Source organism: Coloeus monedula, assembly GCF_965178545.1.
Source record: "Coloeus monedula genome assembly, chromosome: 18".
Taxonomy (NCBI): Eukaryota; Metazoa; Chordata; class Aves; order Passeriformes; family Corvidae; genus Coloeus; species Coloeus monedula.
In genome coordinates this window covers 9,560,489-9,574,842 of record NC_138798.1, presented here as the reverse complement: position 1 = coordinate 9,574,842, position 14,354 = coordinate 9,560,489, and the positions used below count along the sequence as shown (strand labels likewise).

At 40.5% G+C, this 14,354-nt stretch overlaps 1 protein-coding gene across 5 annotated transcripts in view; it reads right to left on the bottom strand.

Annotated features, from left to right (window-relative positions):
• The window catches only part of CABIN1 (calcineurin binding protein 1), a 107,549-nt gene that overhangs the window by 8,876 nt on the left and 84,319 nt on the right, over nucleotides 1–14,354 (bottom strand). For 4 of the 5 annotated variants that reach the window (XM_082293684.1, XM_082293687.1, XM_082293686.1 and 1 more), the window contains one exon: nucleotides 7,118–7,409. The exons of the other annotated variant lie outside the window; for it this stretch is intronic. In XM_082293684.1, the coding sequence (XP_082149810.1) occupies nucleotides 7,118–7,409 (292 nt within the window). The remainder of the gene's footprint in view (nucleotides 1–7,117; nucleotides 7,410–14,354) is intronic. 5 annotated transcript variants of the gene reach the window in all.

The following is a 14,354-nucleotide window of genomic DNA, read 5'->3' as shown; positions in this document are numbered from 1 at the left end:
TGTATTCCATCCGCCTTGCCCTCCAGTGTGCTGGGAATTAATACAGCTTTTTTCCCCACACAGCAGTTGCAAAGGCCATGGAAAGCCTGAATTTGAAGGAGCTCAGAGTTTCCTTATGAACTGTGCTTCTAAGTCAGTGGAAAGACTGCACTGGAACACAGGTTGGCTCAGCTGAACAGAGTTAAGGATGCTGAAACACAGAAACAACAGAGCCATTAGCCATGAGGTACAACAGCACAGCAGACTGTGAGACTACCTAGTTCACCACAGGATGTGGCAGGTATACTTGGTAGCCTGGCTTTCTCTGAACTAATTCTAAATATCTTGCCATGAAATTTATTTCTGGAAAAGCACTGCCAAGTTATAGCTGTAGAAACAAGTATTTGACTTGAAATGCCAAATGCAGGAAATTACATTCAAAGCTGACACACAAAGTCGTATGCTAAAAATTAAGCATCAGAGTAATTTTGGAGGCGAAAAGCTGCAGAACACAAGTTCTATTGCCCCCTGAAATAAAAGAAATTCAAGCAGTCTGGTGAACAGAAGTTTGCAGTGCAATAGCACAGCACAGTGCTATATTTACCCCTAGGTCCTGAGCAGGGAGACTGTACTGTACAATTATATGAGACATACCCCAAAACTCCTCCTAATGCTGAGGTCAGCTGTCACAGAACATTAGTGAGACTAAAATTTAAAACAGGTGGCTGCTTTGAAAGTGCTTCCTGGAAATAGTCCCTGGCCCATACTAACTCCCAGATCCCTCTAATAGCCATGCTGGTGCCAGTCTAACAGCAGAGACAATGGAATTCCTGTGCCCAAAAACATTTCCTGCCACCACCAGCAGTCCTAGAGGTGCAGAAACCTGGCATGCACGTGGGTAAAGAAAAACCCTGAAGTTCAATCCTAACTCTTTTTTTTTTTTAAACAAAACTTCAATTTAAAAGAGCAAACAATGGGCCTAGATCAAAAAGACAACAGCCTGATATTCAAATACATGAACTTTCAAATGGCATTATCAAAACACAGCTAATTGATATTGTTTAATATCCGACTCAGCAAGGACACATCATCTGGAGATGACCACACAGCAACACCTGTGGACAGGAAGAGTCATTTGCAGTCTTCTGCTTCTGAATTTTCTCTATGAGTTATCTAACAGAAGCTGTAAGACCTTTCCTTCACCATCAATATTTCACCCTCCTTTGCCCTGACAGCCAGCTAAGCACAAGGAAATTAGCAAAAGCAGCTGGGAGAAAAATCTCTTAAGTGAATGTAATGACACCCCACAATTTTCTAAGTACTTTGTAAGCATCACAATACCTGTGCAGAGGACTTGTAACTACATCTCTCTTCAGTCTGCCTTTGTGCAGGAATATATGTAAATTTTATGCTGCTGACAGCAATCTAAAACTAGTGAAACTGAACCATATTGTAACCATACAGCACTGCTACCACGTTCCTTTACAAAAGACCTCCACAAAATGTGTTTCATTAGTGCAAGACAACCATAGGCCAGTGACTCTCCAGGATTTTCAAGGAGATCTAGGAGTGCACAGGGCTAGAGAGCCTCCTGGAGCACAGACCTGCCCTGACTGCATTAAACCCCTGGCTCCATACCAGCACCTCACCCGCCTCTGCTGGGCAGCTGCTGCCCCTGCCCTATTTGCTTGTACTGATCCAACACAAGTACATAAAAATGATGACAGTTTAATGTCAAAGGATTTTCTGCACAACACTGGATTGAATAAATAAAACTTAAGGAATCTGATGTGTAGATATCAGAAATAGACATTAAGTGTACTGAAAAATTCTTCTGGAGTGAGTTTGTTTCAACAGGAGGCAAATCAGCATACTTTTACAAGGGGAAGAGAAAGAGCCATGACTGACTGGTACTGTCTGAGCACTGCAAAAAGGAATTAAGAAGTCATTCGCAAACAGGAAACCCCTGCTGACATTCAGCAGTCAAGTTGTTTTCAGAGTGCACCCATTGTGAAAAATAAAAAGCTTCATGAAAAGCACAGATCAGACAAGGGGAAGTGAGAATACCAATGCCAAGGAGGCTGAAACAGCAAGAGATCAGAGAGATCCCATGCAGAGCTCACTGGAGGAAGCCTGGCTGATTTCCATTGATGACTCTTCAGTCACTAACAGGTGGGCAGGAGCTTCTACCCCAGGACAGTACCAATAGTGTGGGACTCCATGCATTTAAAGAAGAGGTTTTAAAGCCTTGGAGAAATACAGCCTTGGGAACTGGGGAAGACAGCTATCAAACACCAGAACACATCAACACTGGCAATTAAGGAGAAAGTAGTGAAAGCAAGATGCACACAAGTGACACAAGAAAACAGAGCAAAAGAACACATCCATTTAAGAGAGAACCTTCATACCAGGTAACTGCAATATGAAGGCAGCTCATATGAGGCCACTGGTCCTCGGCCTGCCTAACTTTTTCTGTTTCATCTTTTTTTGAGTCATCTGTTGAAAACAACTCTGTGCTCTACAGCACAATTTTGAATTCAACAGAAAAAACAAGGTAAGACACTGACTGCAATTAAGAGGGTTGAATGTTACTACTTAGACTCATTTAAAAAGTACCTGAAAATGTGAATTGAAATGTGTCGTTAAAATAAGGCACAGCCAACAGGGACAAATACTTTCGTGTAAGAAGAAAGTTGTCAAAACACTGAATCACAGGCTCTTAAAATCTGTTTGTCTTTGGAAATTCATGACAAGGAACTCAGGAGCCACTGAGATCAATATGAGGTTAAGCTCAGCTTATGATGGCAAAGTACAATCTCCACTATTTTACTCAGAAACAGGAATTGTGGATGTCCACTGATGTCTGGGTATCTAGAAACTGTAAGGAACCAAGGTGGACCCTTGTGCCATGCACTTTTAACACAAAGACAGATGCTGTCAATGCAAAATGATGGTTTACATCCTCTGTAATAATGCCTTAGGAGAACGTTCAGTCTTCTCAGTCTTCCAAGAACCCACTATCAATTTAAAGTCATGTATCAGTTGCTAAAATAAACTAAGTCACAGACTTCTGGAAAAAGATACTCCTTACACCTAAAAGTTCTTCTATTGTGGCGATGCGATACCTTTACTGTATTTTTATATAAGTTTTCTGTACCCCAATGGTTCATCCCTACCTTCCCCACTCCTATTCCCAACTGGTTTGCCCCAGACCCAAGCCGCTCCCCCGGTGCTCCCTACATGGTTCTAGCCCTTTCCCTATCAATCACCCATACCCCTCCTGTTGTTCCCGAAGGTCCAGTGTCCATCATCTGAAACCTCACAATTTACCCTTATATGGTCCCCATCAATCCCCCGAGACCCTACCCCTCTAGATACCTCCCCCTTTGGAAATCCCCTAAACCTCGATGCCCCATTGGGGCATGTGATCCCTTCCCCTCCTCCCCTTGAGGCTATTGGCCCAAGGAAATGTCTATCCTCGTCCATAGCCCTCCCTTAGAGATTTCTGTTGGTCCCCAGTTAAGCCATCCCCATTGTAACACCTCCCTTTATAAGAGGTTCCCTGGAGCTGCTGGAGGCTTGTCTTCTGGGAGTTGCCTCCCATAAAGTTGGATTATCCCGTGTGGCAAGCCTCCTTGCTACTCTTTATCCTCTCCCTCATCCGGACTGCTGACAGCCACTGTGCCTGGAGCTTCAGCTCCCCTGGGCAGAGCTGAACTCCTGAGGAGCAGCTTTAAAGCCGAGAGCCTCCAGCTGCTCCCCACTCCTGTCGCACACCGCAGGAGCTGGCCTGGGCAGTGGTCAGTGGCGGTCATTGTGACATCCTATGACTCCAGCACCCAGTTATCCTACAGGGTGAAATGTCACATTCCAACACTACTGAACATTACTGAATTCTTAGGACTTCCCACTTCAAAACCCTCTTTAATTGGGACTTTCAAGGAGTCTGCAGCTGCCTACACACACTTAAAACAATTTAACTTCATTGCTCTCTATGCAATAGTCTGCTCACCTTTCCATGCAACTGTCCACACCTGTATTTATTTCTTGTGCTTCTGAAACTCTCAAAGTTCTACAGGTTAAACTATATTTATACCTCTACTTGCCCTGTTGTGCCCATTTCACGAACATCTGAAATTACAGCAGGATATTCATATGGCTTATGGAGTGCCACTTCCCTGCACAACACAAAGAATTGTCTTCCCTAGCTTTGAATTTCTAAGTTTGGACAGCTTTATTATGACCTTACTTGCATATTGAAGTGCTTAGGCCTTAAATGGACAAAAAATTAATAGTGGGGAGTCTTCTACTCAGATTTTATATTCTAACTTGGTAGATACCTGGCTTTAAGCAAAACACAGAACTTAAATAATTTCAGGTACAAAAACCTTCTCTTGGTATCAGAACTCAAATGTGAATGTTTTCCTGTTCATTCCTCATAAAAATCATTATTGCAATAAGACAGCAAAGAAGAAAATGTCAAGACTTTTCAGCAATTTAGAACAGTGTAATACTGGAACAGTGTGACAGGCTGGAGGGAGTTTACCTTAATTGTCCTATTTTAGCTTCCCCAGAGAAATGTTAGGCTGAGCTACGAGGGCTAAAAGTCCCAAGTACATTTATACCCAAATGTAGGAAGGTGTCATGCTGAAACTGCCACCATCACCACTCTGCTGCTGGACTCCATCACGCTATATTTTGTACCAGTTAGTCATGCACTAGACAAAATCTCAGGAAAATATTTACATAAGAAATGAGTGGCATAGCATCAACATTGCTTGGAAAAACAAATCCTTTCCCTGGGTGAAATCAGAGAAAATGAGAGCAGCTAATACTCTCTGATGTGTAATACTTCCACGTGAACAAACATGGTACACGTAGAGGTGATGAGACAAAAAAGTTGAAAACAGTTTACTCTAAAAATGGGAGGAGTTTTTACCCAAACAGAACTAATGGAAGGCAGATGAAAAAGGATTGTAACAGAATTATAAATAATTCTTTTTAGAGGAGGTGGATGCAAAGGTAGGAGAATTAAAAAGAAAAGAAGAAGAAAGGACACAGCAGTAATTGGTGTCTCTCTCAGCTAGAAAAATGACCTGCCAGGTAAGAAAGCCAGAAAGCCAGATACAAACACATGCATTCAGCACTGGGCTGAGAGCTTTGGAGAGAGAGCCTCTTGATCTTCAGACAGTTTCACGGGTGTAATTCTAGCAGCTAACTCTTCCATCTCCCTCAATCAAAATGATGTATAGAAAACATGAAAGAAGAATGAACAATATCTAACTCTACAACCTTAACAAAGCTGAGAAAGTCAAAAGATTAAAATAAATGTTCCAATCACTGCAACGTGGCCTGGGGAATTGCAGAGAGGAAAGCACATCAGAAATGCTCGTGAGTTCTGTTTGAAAACCAGAAGAATGCATGTGTTCTTATCAGCATTGTCATTCCTACACCAGTTTCCTTAGTAAGTACATAAAAACTTCACAGAGGATTCACTTTTTCCTCTCCTGTTGTCTACCCACAAACCTCAATTACTCCCCGTTGAACAAGCCTGCCAAGACATCTTATGACACCAGGCAACTCCATTCTTTTGCTTCCCAAGGACAGCAACAAATGTAATTTACACACAGCCTAAGCCATTCCTTCCTTATCACTCCCCTCTTCTCTTTTCCCTTCCCAAGACAATCTCTCCCTGGAACTGTGAAAAAGGAAAATTAGACAGCTATAATACAACTGCTGATACTGGATGTTAAATTTCAATTTTGTCCTGTACTCAGAGATTAGCAAATTGGGAAAACCTATTTCTCCCTAATTTGCTCTTCACTGCTGATGAATTCAGATTATGTGCATTCCAGTACCAAGGCTGATTATGTAAGGAAAGAAATGACACACAGAAGTATAAAGACAAAAACTTCACAAAGTCACAATTCCAAACTAAGAAAACATTCTGTCTCACAAATCTGGACACTATATCCACTGTATCTTCATGCATCATTTTCCACAATACCTGTTCTGTATATGGTTCATTCATAACTTTATCTGGGCTCCCATGACTTTGTCTAAGGCATTTTTTGAGTAGTGCCGGGCCCAGGTTTGTGAACAGATGGAGTGAGCACAGGCAGCAGCAGATGCTTTTTCAGACAGTGTTTCTGCTAAAGTTGCAAGAAAGTACAGGCTATGGCAGGTGCTCTGCCACCTTAACATGCACAGTGTCCCACAAATATTCCCAAGCACCTCTTTGGGCACCCAAGGCAAGTCTGAAATTGGGTCTAATCTTACTTCATTCCCCAAAGTGGATCAGTATTGCCTAGCATAGAGATTTTTTGGCTGCTAACAAGCCAGCCTGCCATGGTAGCAGTAAAGCAAATGACAGCATTCTCATTTATTCTTTCCTCATCTAGAAAACCATACAGAACCAATTACATAATACAGTCATAAACAAATCACACAATCATGCTATAGAATAAATAACATTTGTTCGGTTTCTTCAATCCTTTCTTGTGCTCTAACCTGGCACATAACCATACCAGGGCTATAAATACTACATTCCAACATTCTGATCCTTTCAGATGCTTCTTTTCTGAAATGTGAAAAGTAATAGTGATGATAAGCTAACTTTATAGACCATGCAGAATCTTGCTCATCAGTGTTATGTATCTCCACACACACATATGCTGGGCAGTGAGAGCAGTGCAGCTAATTATGGTAATCAAGCACTTCTAAGACAGATGTAGGCTGCCCACCAGTTTATTTTAATTGTAATCACTTTAAAATACCTTAAATCTTGTAAAAAGTTAAAAGAACTGGATCCTCAACTCATTGAAGAAAACAAAACAATTTTAATTTTAACGCTGCTAGAGACTTCAGTTCTCTAAAGGAGATGACTATTTTCAGACTGCTATTTCATGATTTCACACACAAGTTACATAGAGTGGTCACTCTTCTAATCTATCCTACAAATTAATGTATGTATTGACTATGCAGATGCACCCATTTCAGGACCAAGACAAAAATCTGTGTAGTCTTTTGAATGTGGTAGAGTGATCAGGAAACGGGACAGAATCAGAACTCAGGCACTAACTCACCATGTGGCAACCGATTAGAGGGGGCCAAAACGTTCTCCCTGGCTGAGACTTACCGCGAACAACATCACTGATGCTGGGGGCAGCCTCTGCGCTCTGACTCCGGAGCTGCTCGGTGTCCCTGTGTGACTCCTGCAAGGGCGGTACTGAAGATGCTGAGGAGGAGGAGGATGAAGAAGAAGAGGCTGGTTTGGATTTGGAATGCAGATCATTCAGTCTCAGGAGATTTTCAGGAGTCACAGTGTCCGGATTCACTGGGGTAGGATGCAGTGTGGCTGGTGCTACTGGGAAGAAGCCCTCTCTGTTGTCCTTTGTATGCTTTGGGGTTGTGGGTGCTTCTCCTGTCGACTACACAAAAAAAGGGGGCAGCAGTGAGAAAATGTCTTCGTGTCACTAACTGTGCCACCTGCTTCAGTGACTACTGCAAGCAGCACTTTTTACAGACAGAAAACACTCTCTTTAAAGTGAATATAATAGTGACTCAATCACTGTTATGAAGAAATCTTTTCTCCTTTATGGATTATTTTACCGTTCTTTATGGTCTATTTATCAAACTAGCACTTGAATGCTTATTCACATTTACAAAGTCTAATTTAACACATCCCTCACAACATAACATACTTTTCTGAACTCTGTAATTAAGTATGAGTTACAATCTCCTGTAAACAGAAACATATTTCTTTCATTTAAAAATATGTTGACAAGTGCTTGACCTGAACAAACAGATCTGCAGTGCTTTGCAAATTATCACAAGAAATAATTCTTAGTGAATGATGTGAGAAAAAATGGAGAAAATAGAAAACTGTATTCGCTTGTGAAACAAGAGATCAGCATAACTCCAAATCATAAATTCCTGATAACTGCAGACCTGAGTAACACTGACATCCAGTTGAAACAGGCTTGGGAAGATCTGCCTGTACAGAATTAAGAGAGGCACCAAGAGCACCGCTCTTTTCCAAAGCCAGTGCTAAAAATTTAACACAGTCTCATTTATTATATAGACAGAAGGTGGAAGTGGGACATAAATTCACCAAAGAAGGGAATAAAAGTACCCATAAAACGAGTATCTTCTCTGTAACTTTTATCAGTAATCAAATAAAGTATTCTTGCTTGTGAGACCACAGAAAGCATTTATTTTACACTCTTTACAGTCTTCATTTAATGGAGATTTATTGGACTGTAAAAGATATAGTTAGAGAGAATTCTCAGATGTTTAATTGTTTGTCTCCTATCTCTACCAAGAAAAGAACCCCCTTATTTCAATCATGGTGATAAGAGGTGAATGTCCAAAATAGAAACAGAGTTCTGCTGTCCAATGTAAAATCAAATTGGACCCTAATGTCCTAGATGACCAAAGATTTATTACAGAGCCAGAAGAGTCAGTAGAATTTCACTGAGAAAACAGAGGAACTTTCAGGTGAAGAACATGCATACTTAAAATTCAAAGGTAGAGAGCACACAAGTACATTTTTTTAAAAAATAATTGGCAGAATGTATTTTTGAAGTTCCTGAACTTGATTAATCAATCTCTAAAAAGCATACAATTAAAACCTGCCAGATTCTATGTGTACACACACACCAAAAAAAAAAAAAACCAACCAGCAATGATAGTCACAATTATCATCCTGGGTCAAAAAAAGGTCTATTCTGCCTCTGAAAGCAGCAAGTTACTGATGCTTAAAGCATCAGTTCCAAAACTAAAGGTCTCAACACACATATGGGATCACACAAACCTGAGGGAAATTAAACTGCAGAAGAAAGCCTTAAGCCAGAAGTGAGATCACTAGAGGAATCGTTTTCAGCTGTGATTTAAAGGGAAAGCCCTTCACACCCATGCACTTCATTAACTTGCATAATAGATGATGTAGAACCTGACATTTCTGTGCTTGTATTGTATCCAATTTTTTTCCAGAGAAACACATGAAGGTACTAGTACTTAGGTACATATATGTTAAAAATATATCTGCACCTCAAAAACTGGATTTCTACAAAAATGCACAGCTATTTCCAGAGCCAGAAAGAGGACATTTGGAAAGTAACTCAGCAATATTTGGATGGTATTCAGACGAAAAATGATTAGAGGAAGAGAGCAACCCCATGGAATAATTCCTGCTGGAAGGGACCTCTGGAGGTCTCTAGTCCAACTTCCTGCTCAAAGCAGAGCTGATTTCCCAGTTCGACCAGTTTACTGAGGGCCCAGGGCCAGTCCAGTCCAAATACTGCCAAGGAAGGAGATTCAACAGCCTCTCCAGGCCCCTGTTCTAGTGTTTTACCACCTTCTCAGTGAACATTTGTTTCCAATCACTTCATCCAAATTTCTCCTGCTGCAACTTTAAATGGTGCCTCTTGTCTGGTTCCTTCCTTTCTGCTGAAGACCACAATTCATAACCTTATCCTCCATTATTCTTCTCCCTACCAGGATGAAGTATCCCAGCTCTTTTTCCACAGAATTGAATCATTTTATTTGCAAGAAAGAATAAACCTGAAACTAACATGATGTTTCTGACTTGGGAAAACCATGACCAAAAAGTCTAATATGTAGTCAAAAAGTGCAGCCTTATACAGAAGAAAGCAACAAGAAGATTACTGTGTTTATGACTTTAAAGAGAACTTTCCAGATGTGACCTGGTAAAAAGTTGTCTCAGGCTGCTGTAAACAGACAGGTTCTTCTCAACCCAAAGAAACAGAGACTTAGGAAGGAAAAATAAAAAAATCTCACACTGACTTTGTTTTCTCAAAAGGGGGGATGGGGGTGGAAGAAAAAGGAGAAAGCTTTCTTTAACGTAAGAGCCAAGCATTAAAAAACCCATTGTTGTCTACTGCTCACTCTGCAACTCACAGAGCCTACGAAAAGGGATTTAAACCTGCTTCATGTATTTTTACTGCACTCAGAAACTGAAGACCATCCAAAAGCTGTAAGCACAAAGCTAAAATGAGCATCACAGTGAGGCACGTGTTCTTTAAAAGATTTTGGGTTTAGTGTAGGGGCAAGAATTCCAGTACCTCTGATCAGTAAGTGATGCTACTCACAAAACCCAGCTCAGGGCAGTGTCACTAACTACACTGCTCAGGACTTACGGGGCCACATTTCATCATCCTGCAGATCTCCAAGAAAACACAGGACCTCCTAACACCCAGCTGGGAAATAAACCCAGAAAAACTCACTACAGCAAGTCGTGGATTTACCAGAAGCCTTTAATGTTCATCTATCTCTACTGCTAAACCACCAGTAAGGCATAATAAAGACTGTTTTCCACAGACAGATAGTAGGAAACTGAGAGGCAATGACAATCCTTTACCAGTGTTTTATGTGGTTTCTCATCAGAAGATTGTTTTTTAGTTTTTACTTTGCTGTGGCATTAACTCAAAATTTAGTCTGTTCTGACTGAGTCAGAACTTCTCCTTTTCCCCTCTCCAATCCATCTCACCATGCTCAGTGCCTCTGTTACTACCACTATTACAAAGTGGCTTCAGTCACCAAGAAACAAATCTTTTCTCACATTTAGTGTTACTTACAGAACAAGTGCATATAACTGAATTAAGATAAAAAATCTTTTATCTGACTTCTTCCTATCTTTCATTGTAATTACAGGTTCCTCTAGTCAAGACTGGACTTCCTTCTAGGTTTTTAAAAAACACATGAGGCACTGAAGGGTATGCAGTACTAATTTTGTATGGGCTACTATATCAAAGTGGATGGAAGAAATATTTAAGGCTTATTAATATCCAAATTATGTGTAATGGATGATCCACTGGTTCCATAAAGACCCCACTATCTTATTTCTCTTCTATAAAAAACTTAGCAAAAATTGTTTCTTATTTTGAAGAATGTATAAAGATGAAATTTAAATGAATAATTAGGATGCATGTCTGTGTGAATTGTGACTATTTCTTACTTAGGTTACAAAAACAGTCTCCTTATTTGTTAGAACCTTGACTATTTCAGCATACACCTCAAAGAGTTCATTCAGCTTCACAGAGGTGATGGACAAACCCTTCCCATGTTGAAAGCTTATGTAAAAAGAAGTTAGGAAAATGCTGGAAATCCAGCTCTGGGACAGCCTTCCACCAATAAAATTATCAGCAAAAGTGCAGAATTTTTTCACAGATGTTACTGGAAAAAAAATAGCTCCCAGTTTCCCAGTGAGGCACTTCAGTAGTGAGACAACAGCAGCAGCAAAAAGAAATAAAGCATTAAGATAAAACATAAGAAAAATTTTACTTTGTAACCTGTGAAGTCACAAACCAGAGAACCTGACCAAGGGTTTATTTTCACCACACTTGATGTTTTTTCAAAACATTTGTCAAAAAACAAAGAAATCCTACAGCAACCTTCCCACTACTGCTCTTGGGAGGGCTCACTGCTCTGCGGCTGTGGGAAAAATTAGCAACCAAATGTTCCGAAGAAAGGGAAAGTGACAGTTTTCCCAACAAAAGTTTCCTAATGAAAAATGCTGGAACTGCAACTGTTACGTAACAATTTTTTGTTTGTTTGTTTTTTTGTTGTTTCGGGGTTTTTTTGGTTTTGGGTTTTTTTAATTACTTTTACAAATTTTTTTTTTTTTTTAATTACTCCCGTGCCTGAGTTTAGCACTCTAGTGGGACTGAAGTCAGAATCCACCTCACACAAAGGTGTGCCTTTTTAGAAGGATACCAGCACATCCCCACAAAGCCTGGAAGCTGTCTCACAAACTGACTGAACAATATGCTGGCCACATTCCACAGTAGTACCACTCCAACTCCTGCTCAATATTGTGTTTTAATTAAATTATGCCTATTCATTCTTCCCCCCACCAATCTCTCTACAGCAGCATTTAAAAGAAATCTCATTCAGAAGTTTTCCTCTAGGTGCATCAGAAATACCAGCAGTATCCATGATCAAGATTCTGAAGAACCTCGTATTTCTTAAGACCCTTTATATACAGAAAATAACAAAGGTTTAGATACATATGATTGAACTCTAGCCTTACTAAATCCCCTATTTACACAAATGCATGCAGGGGCTTTATGTCCTGCTCTACACAGGCAGCCATATTGCAGCAACACTTTCATACACAAAAACATCATTATTGGACCAAAAGAGATCAGGTAGCAGGATGAAAAACATTAATATACAAAGTAAAAGATAAAAAGTGTCTTTTCTTTCCTTCATGTTCACTTAATGATTGCTTTCTGCAGGAGACAGAAGGAGGAGAGCTGTTAATTATATCAAGAATACACCTCCAGGATAGAGTGAGAGGGGGATGCCATGGCAACTGGCAAATGCAATAGTGAACAAAATGGTCACCCTTTGGTAGGAGACCATGAAAGAGCTCGTCCTTTTGTCCCCCCCCCATCCCCACCTCCTCCTTCCCCCTCCTTTCTTGTCATCTTTGCTGCATTAATAAAGCATACAGACAACTCAGGAAAAACAACTTTTTCTGTAAGCAGTCTCTGACGTCTTGATGTGCAGGAAGAAAAGATGAAAATTAGCAGCATGTGGGTGGAACAAAAAGGGGGAGAAAACACATGAGGTAGAAGATGATTATTTTCTAATTATTTAATATTCTCCTAATCTCCTCCCATTCCCGGCAAAGTGCCTTTACAGAAGGCTTTTAGCTGTTTCCTGAAGAGAACAGCTTGGTGGTTTGTTGCTTTGTGGGGGTTTTTTAATGTGAGAATTCGAGAAGAAAATGCTCTAGACACCCAAAGCAGTTCAAACAAGTCACTCTCAAGTTTTCTCCTTGAAGAAAAATGCCTGAGAACCCATGTCACTGCAGTGCTGACGGCATTCCACAGAAGAAGGGGAAAAATCCACGGGAGTGCCCTCTAGCTTCACCCACAGAAGAAAAGTTTTTTCCTATTCCAAGTGAAATATCACATTCACTGTAAGGTCCAACATAGGGACTGTACCATCACTAGACCCATGCTCCAGAGTCAATCTGAACTTGTTGTGCGTGGTTTCAGCTGCAGCCCCCATAGACCAAACCCACAAATGATCCCATAAAATTCTTCAGTACAATGTTGTGGATTCAGACTACTCCTCACCAGCCCTGGGAAGAGGTAAAAACACTGGTGGAAGGAGAAAACACGACCCCTGTTTTGGAACCAGAGAAGGGCAGTAAGAGCACTAAAACAGCACCTTCCCTCAGGAACTACCACTTTTATATTACAGTAGCAACAAAACTTTATAAAATCAGGGATCACCCCGGCAGCCTGCCAGGAGCCTGAAAGGCACAGCTCGTTCACATAACCTGATTGTGTTTATAATAAAAATCATTGTTTTGATTCTGGTGGTAGCTTCATGAAGCATCAGTTTTAATCAGACCTGACACTGAAATCTGCTGATGAGTTTTGACTGTAGGTTGAGACAGGGAAATGGGAAAAGCACTTGGAGTTTGGCATCAGCCAGTGGGAGGTGGTCATGGGTGTGTTACTTTGGAAGAGGTGAGTGAAGCAAAAGCTGAAAGGGAAGATTTGATCAGTCAGAACCAAGCAGGAAGAGCTCAAGGCTTGGCAGTTGGAGCAGGAAAGAGCAGTAGAAAATTTCCTTTCTCTCCCTGACACTTCAGGGATGGAGTTGGTCCCAGAGCAAGGATTTTTTGGCGAAGGCAACAGTGAGTCTTAAATAACTCAGCAATGCTGAAATAGCCCCTTCTCATGACATTTAGATGATATACTACACCTTGAAGAGCCAATAGAAATTTCAGCTCCTGCAACACTACCCATTACTAGGGCTTTCTACATAGAGTCCCATATTCTCAGGGGTCACAACACATGACCTGGGACTTAGTGGCATTTTGGAACTTTGCCTCTGAACATTCTTGTATTTTTAGAGATGTTAAATCCAGCCCTCTGTGCAATGTTGATTTTTGCAATGTTTTAAGATATTTGTTTTATATAAATTCAGTTCTCAGGATTGGTGGTACATTATATCCCAACACACAACCACAGAGTTTTAACTGTCATGACTTTCAACACTGGTGAAAGGTGTAATTTTAAAAGTATTAAGGAATTCAGTACTAAGTCCACAGTAATAAAAATACCTTTTCAGATTGCAGGAAAAAAGAAGACAGATGGGTCTTTAAACTGAAGTATCTCCACATGCACTTATAGGATAATCTGTGCAATACAAAGCTTCATCCTGGCTTGTACTGCAGTAACTTTCCCATATCAGTATGTCTTTAACAGCATAAAATGAAGAATTTAGTAAGAGCAATTTTAGGCAGTCAGTGGAAAGGCTTATTAGGAATTCTCTAATTATCTAGAATCCTTACAACTGCTCTCTGCCAATATGTCCCCTCCTTGATCCTA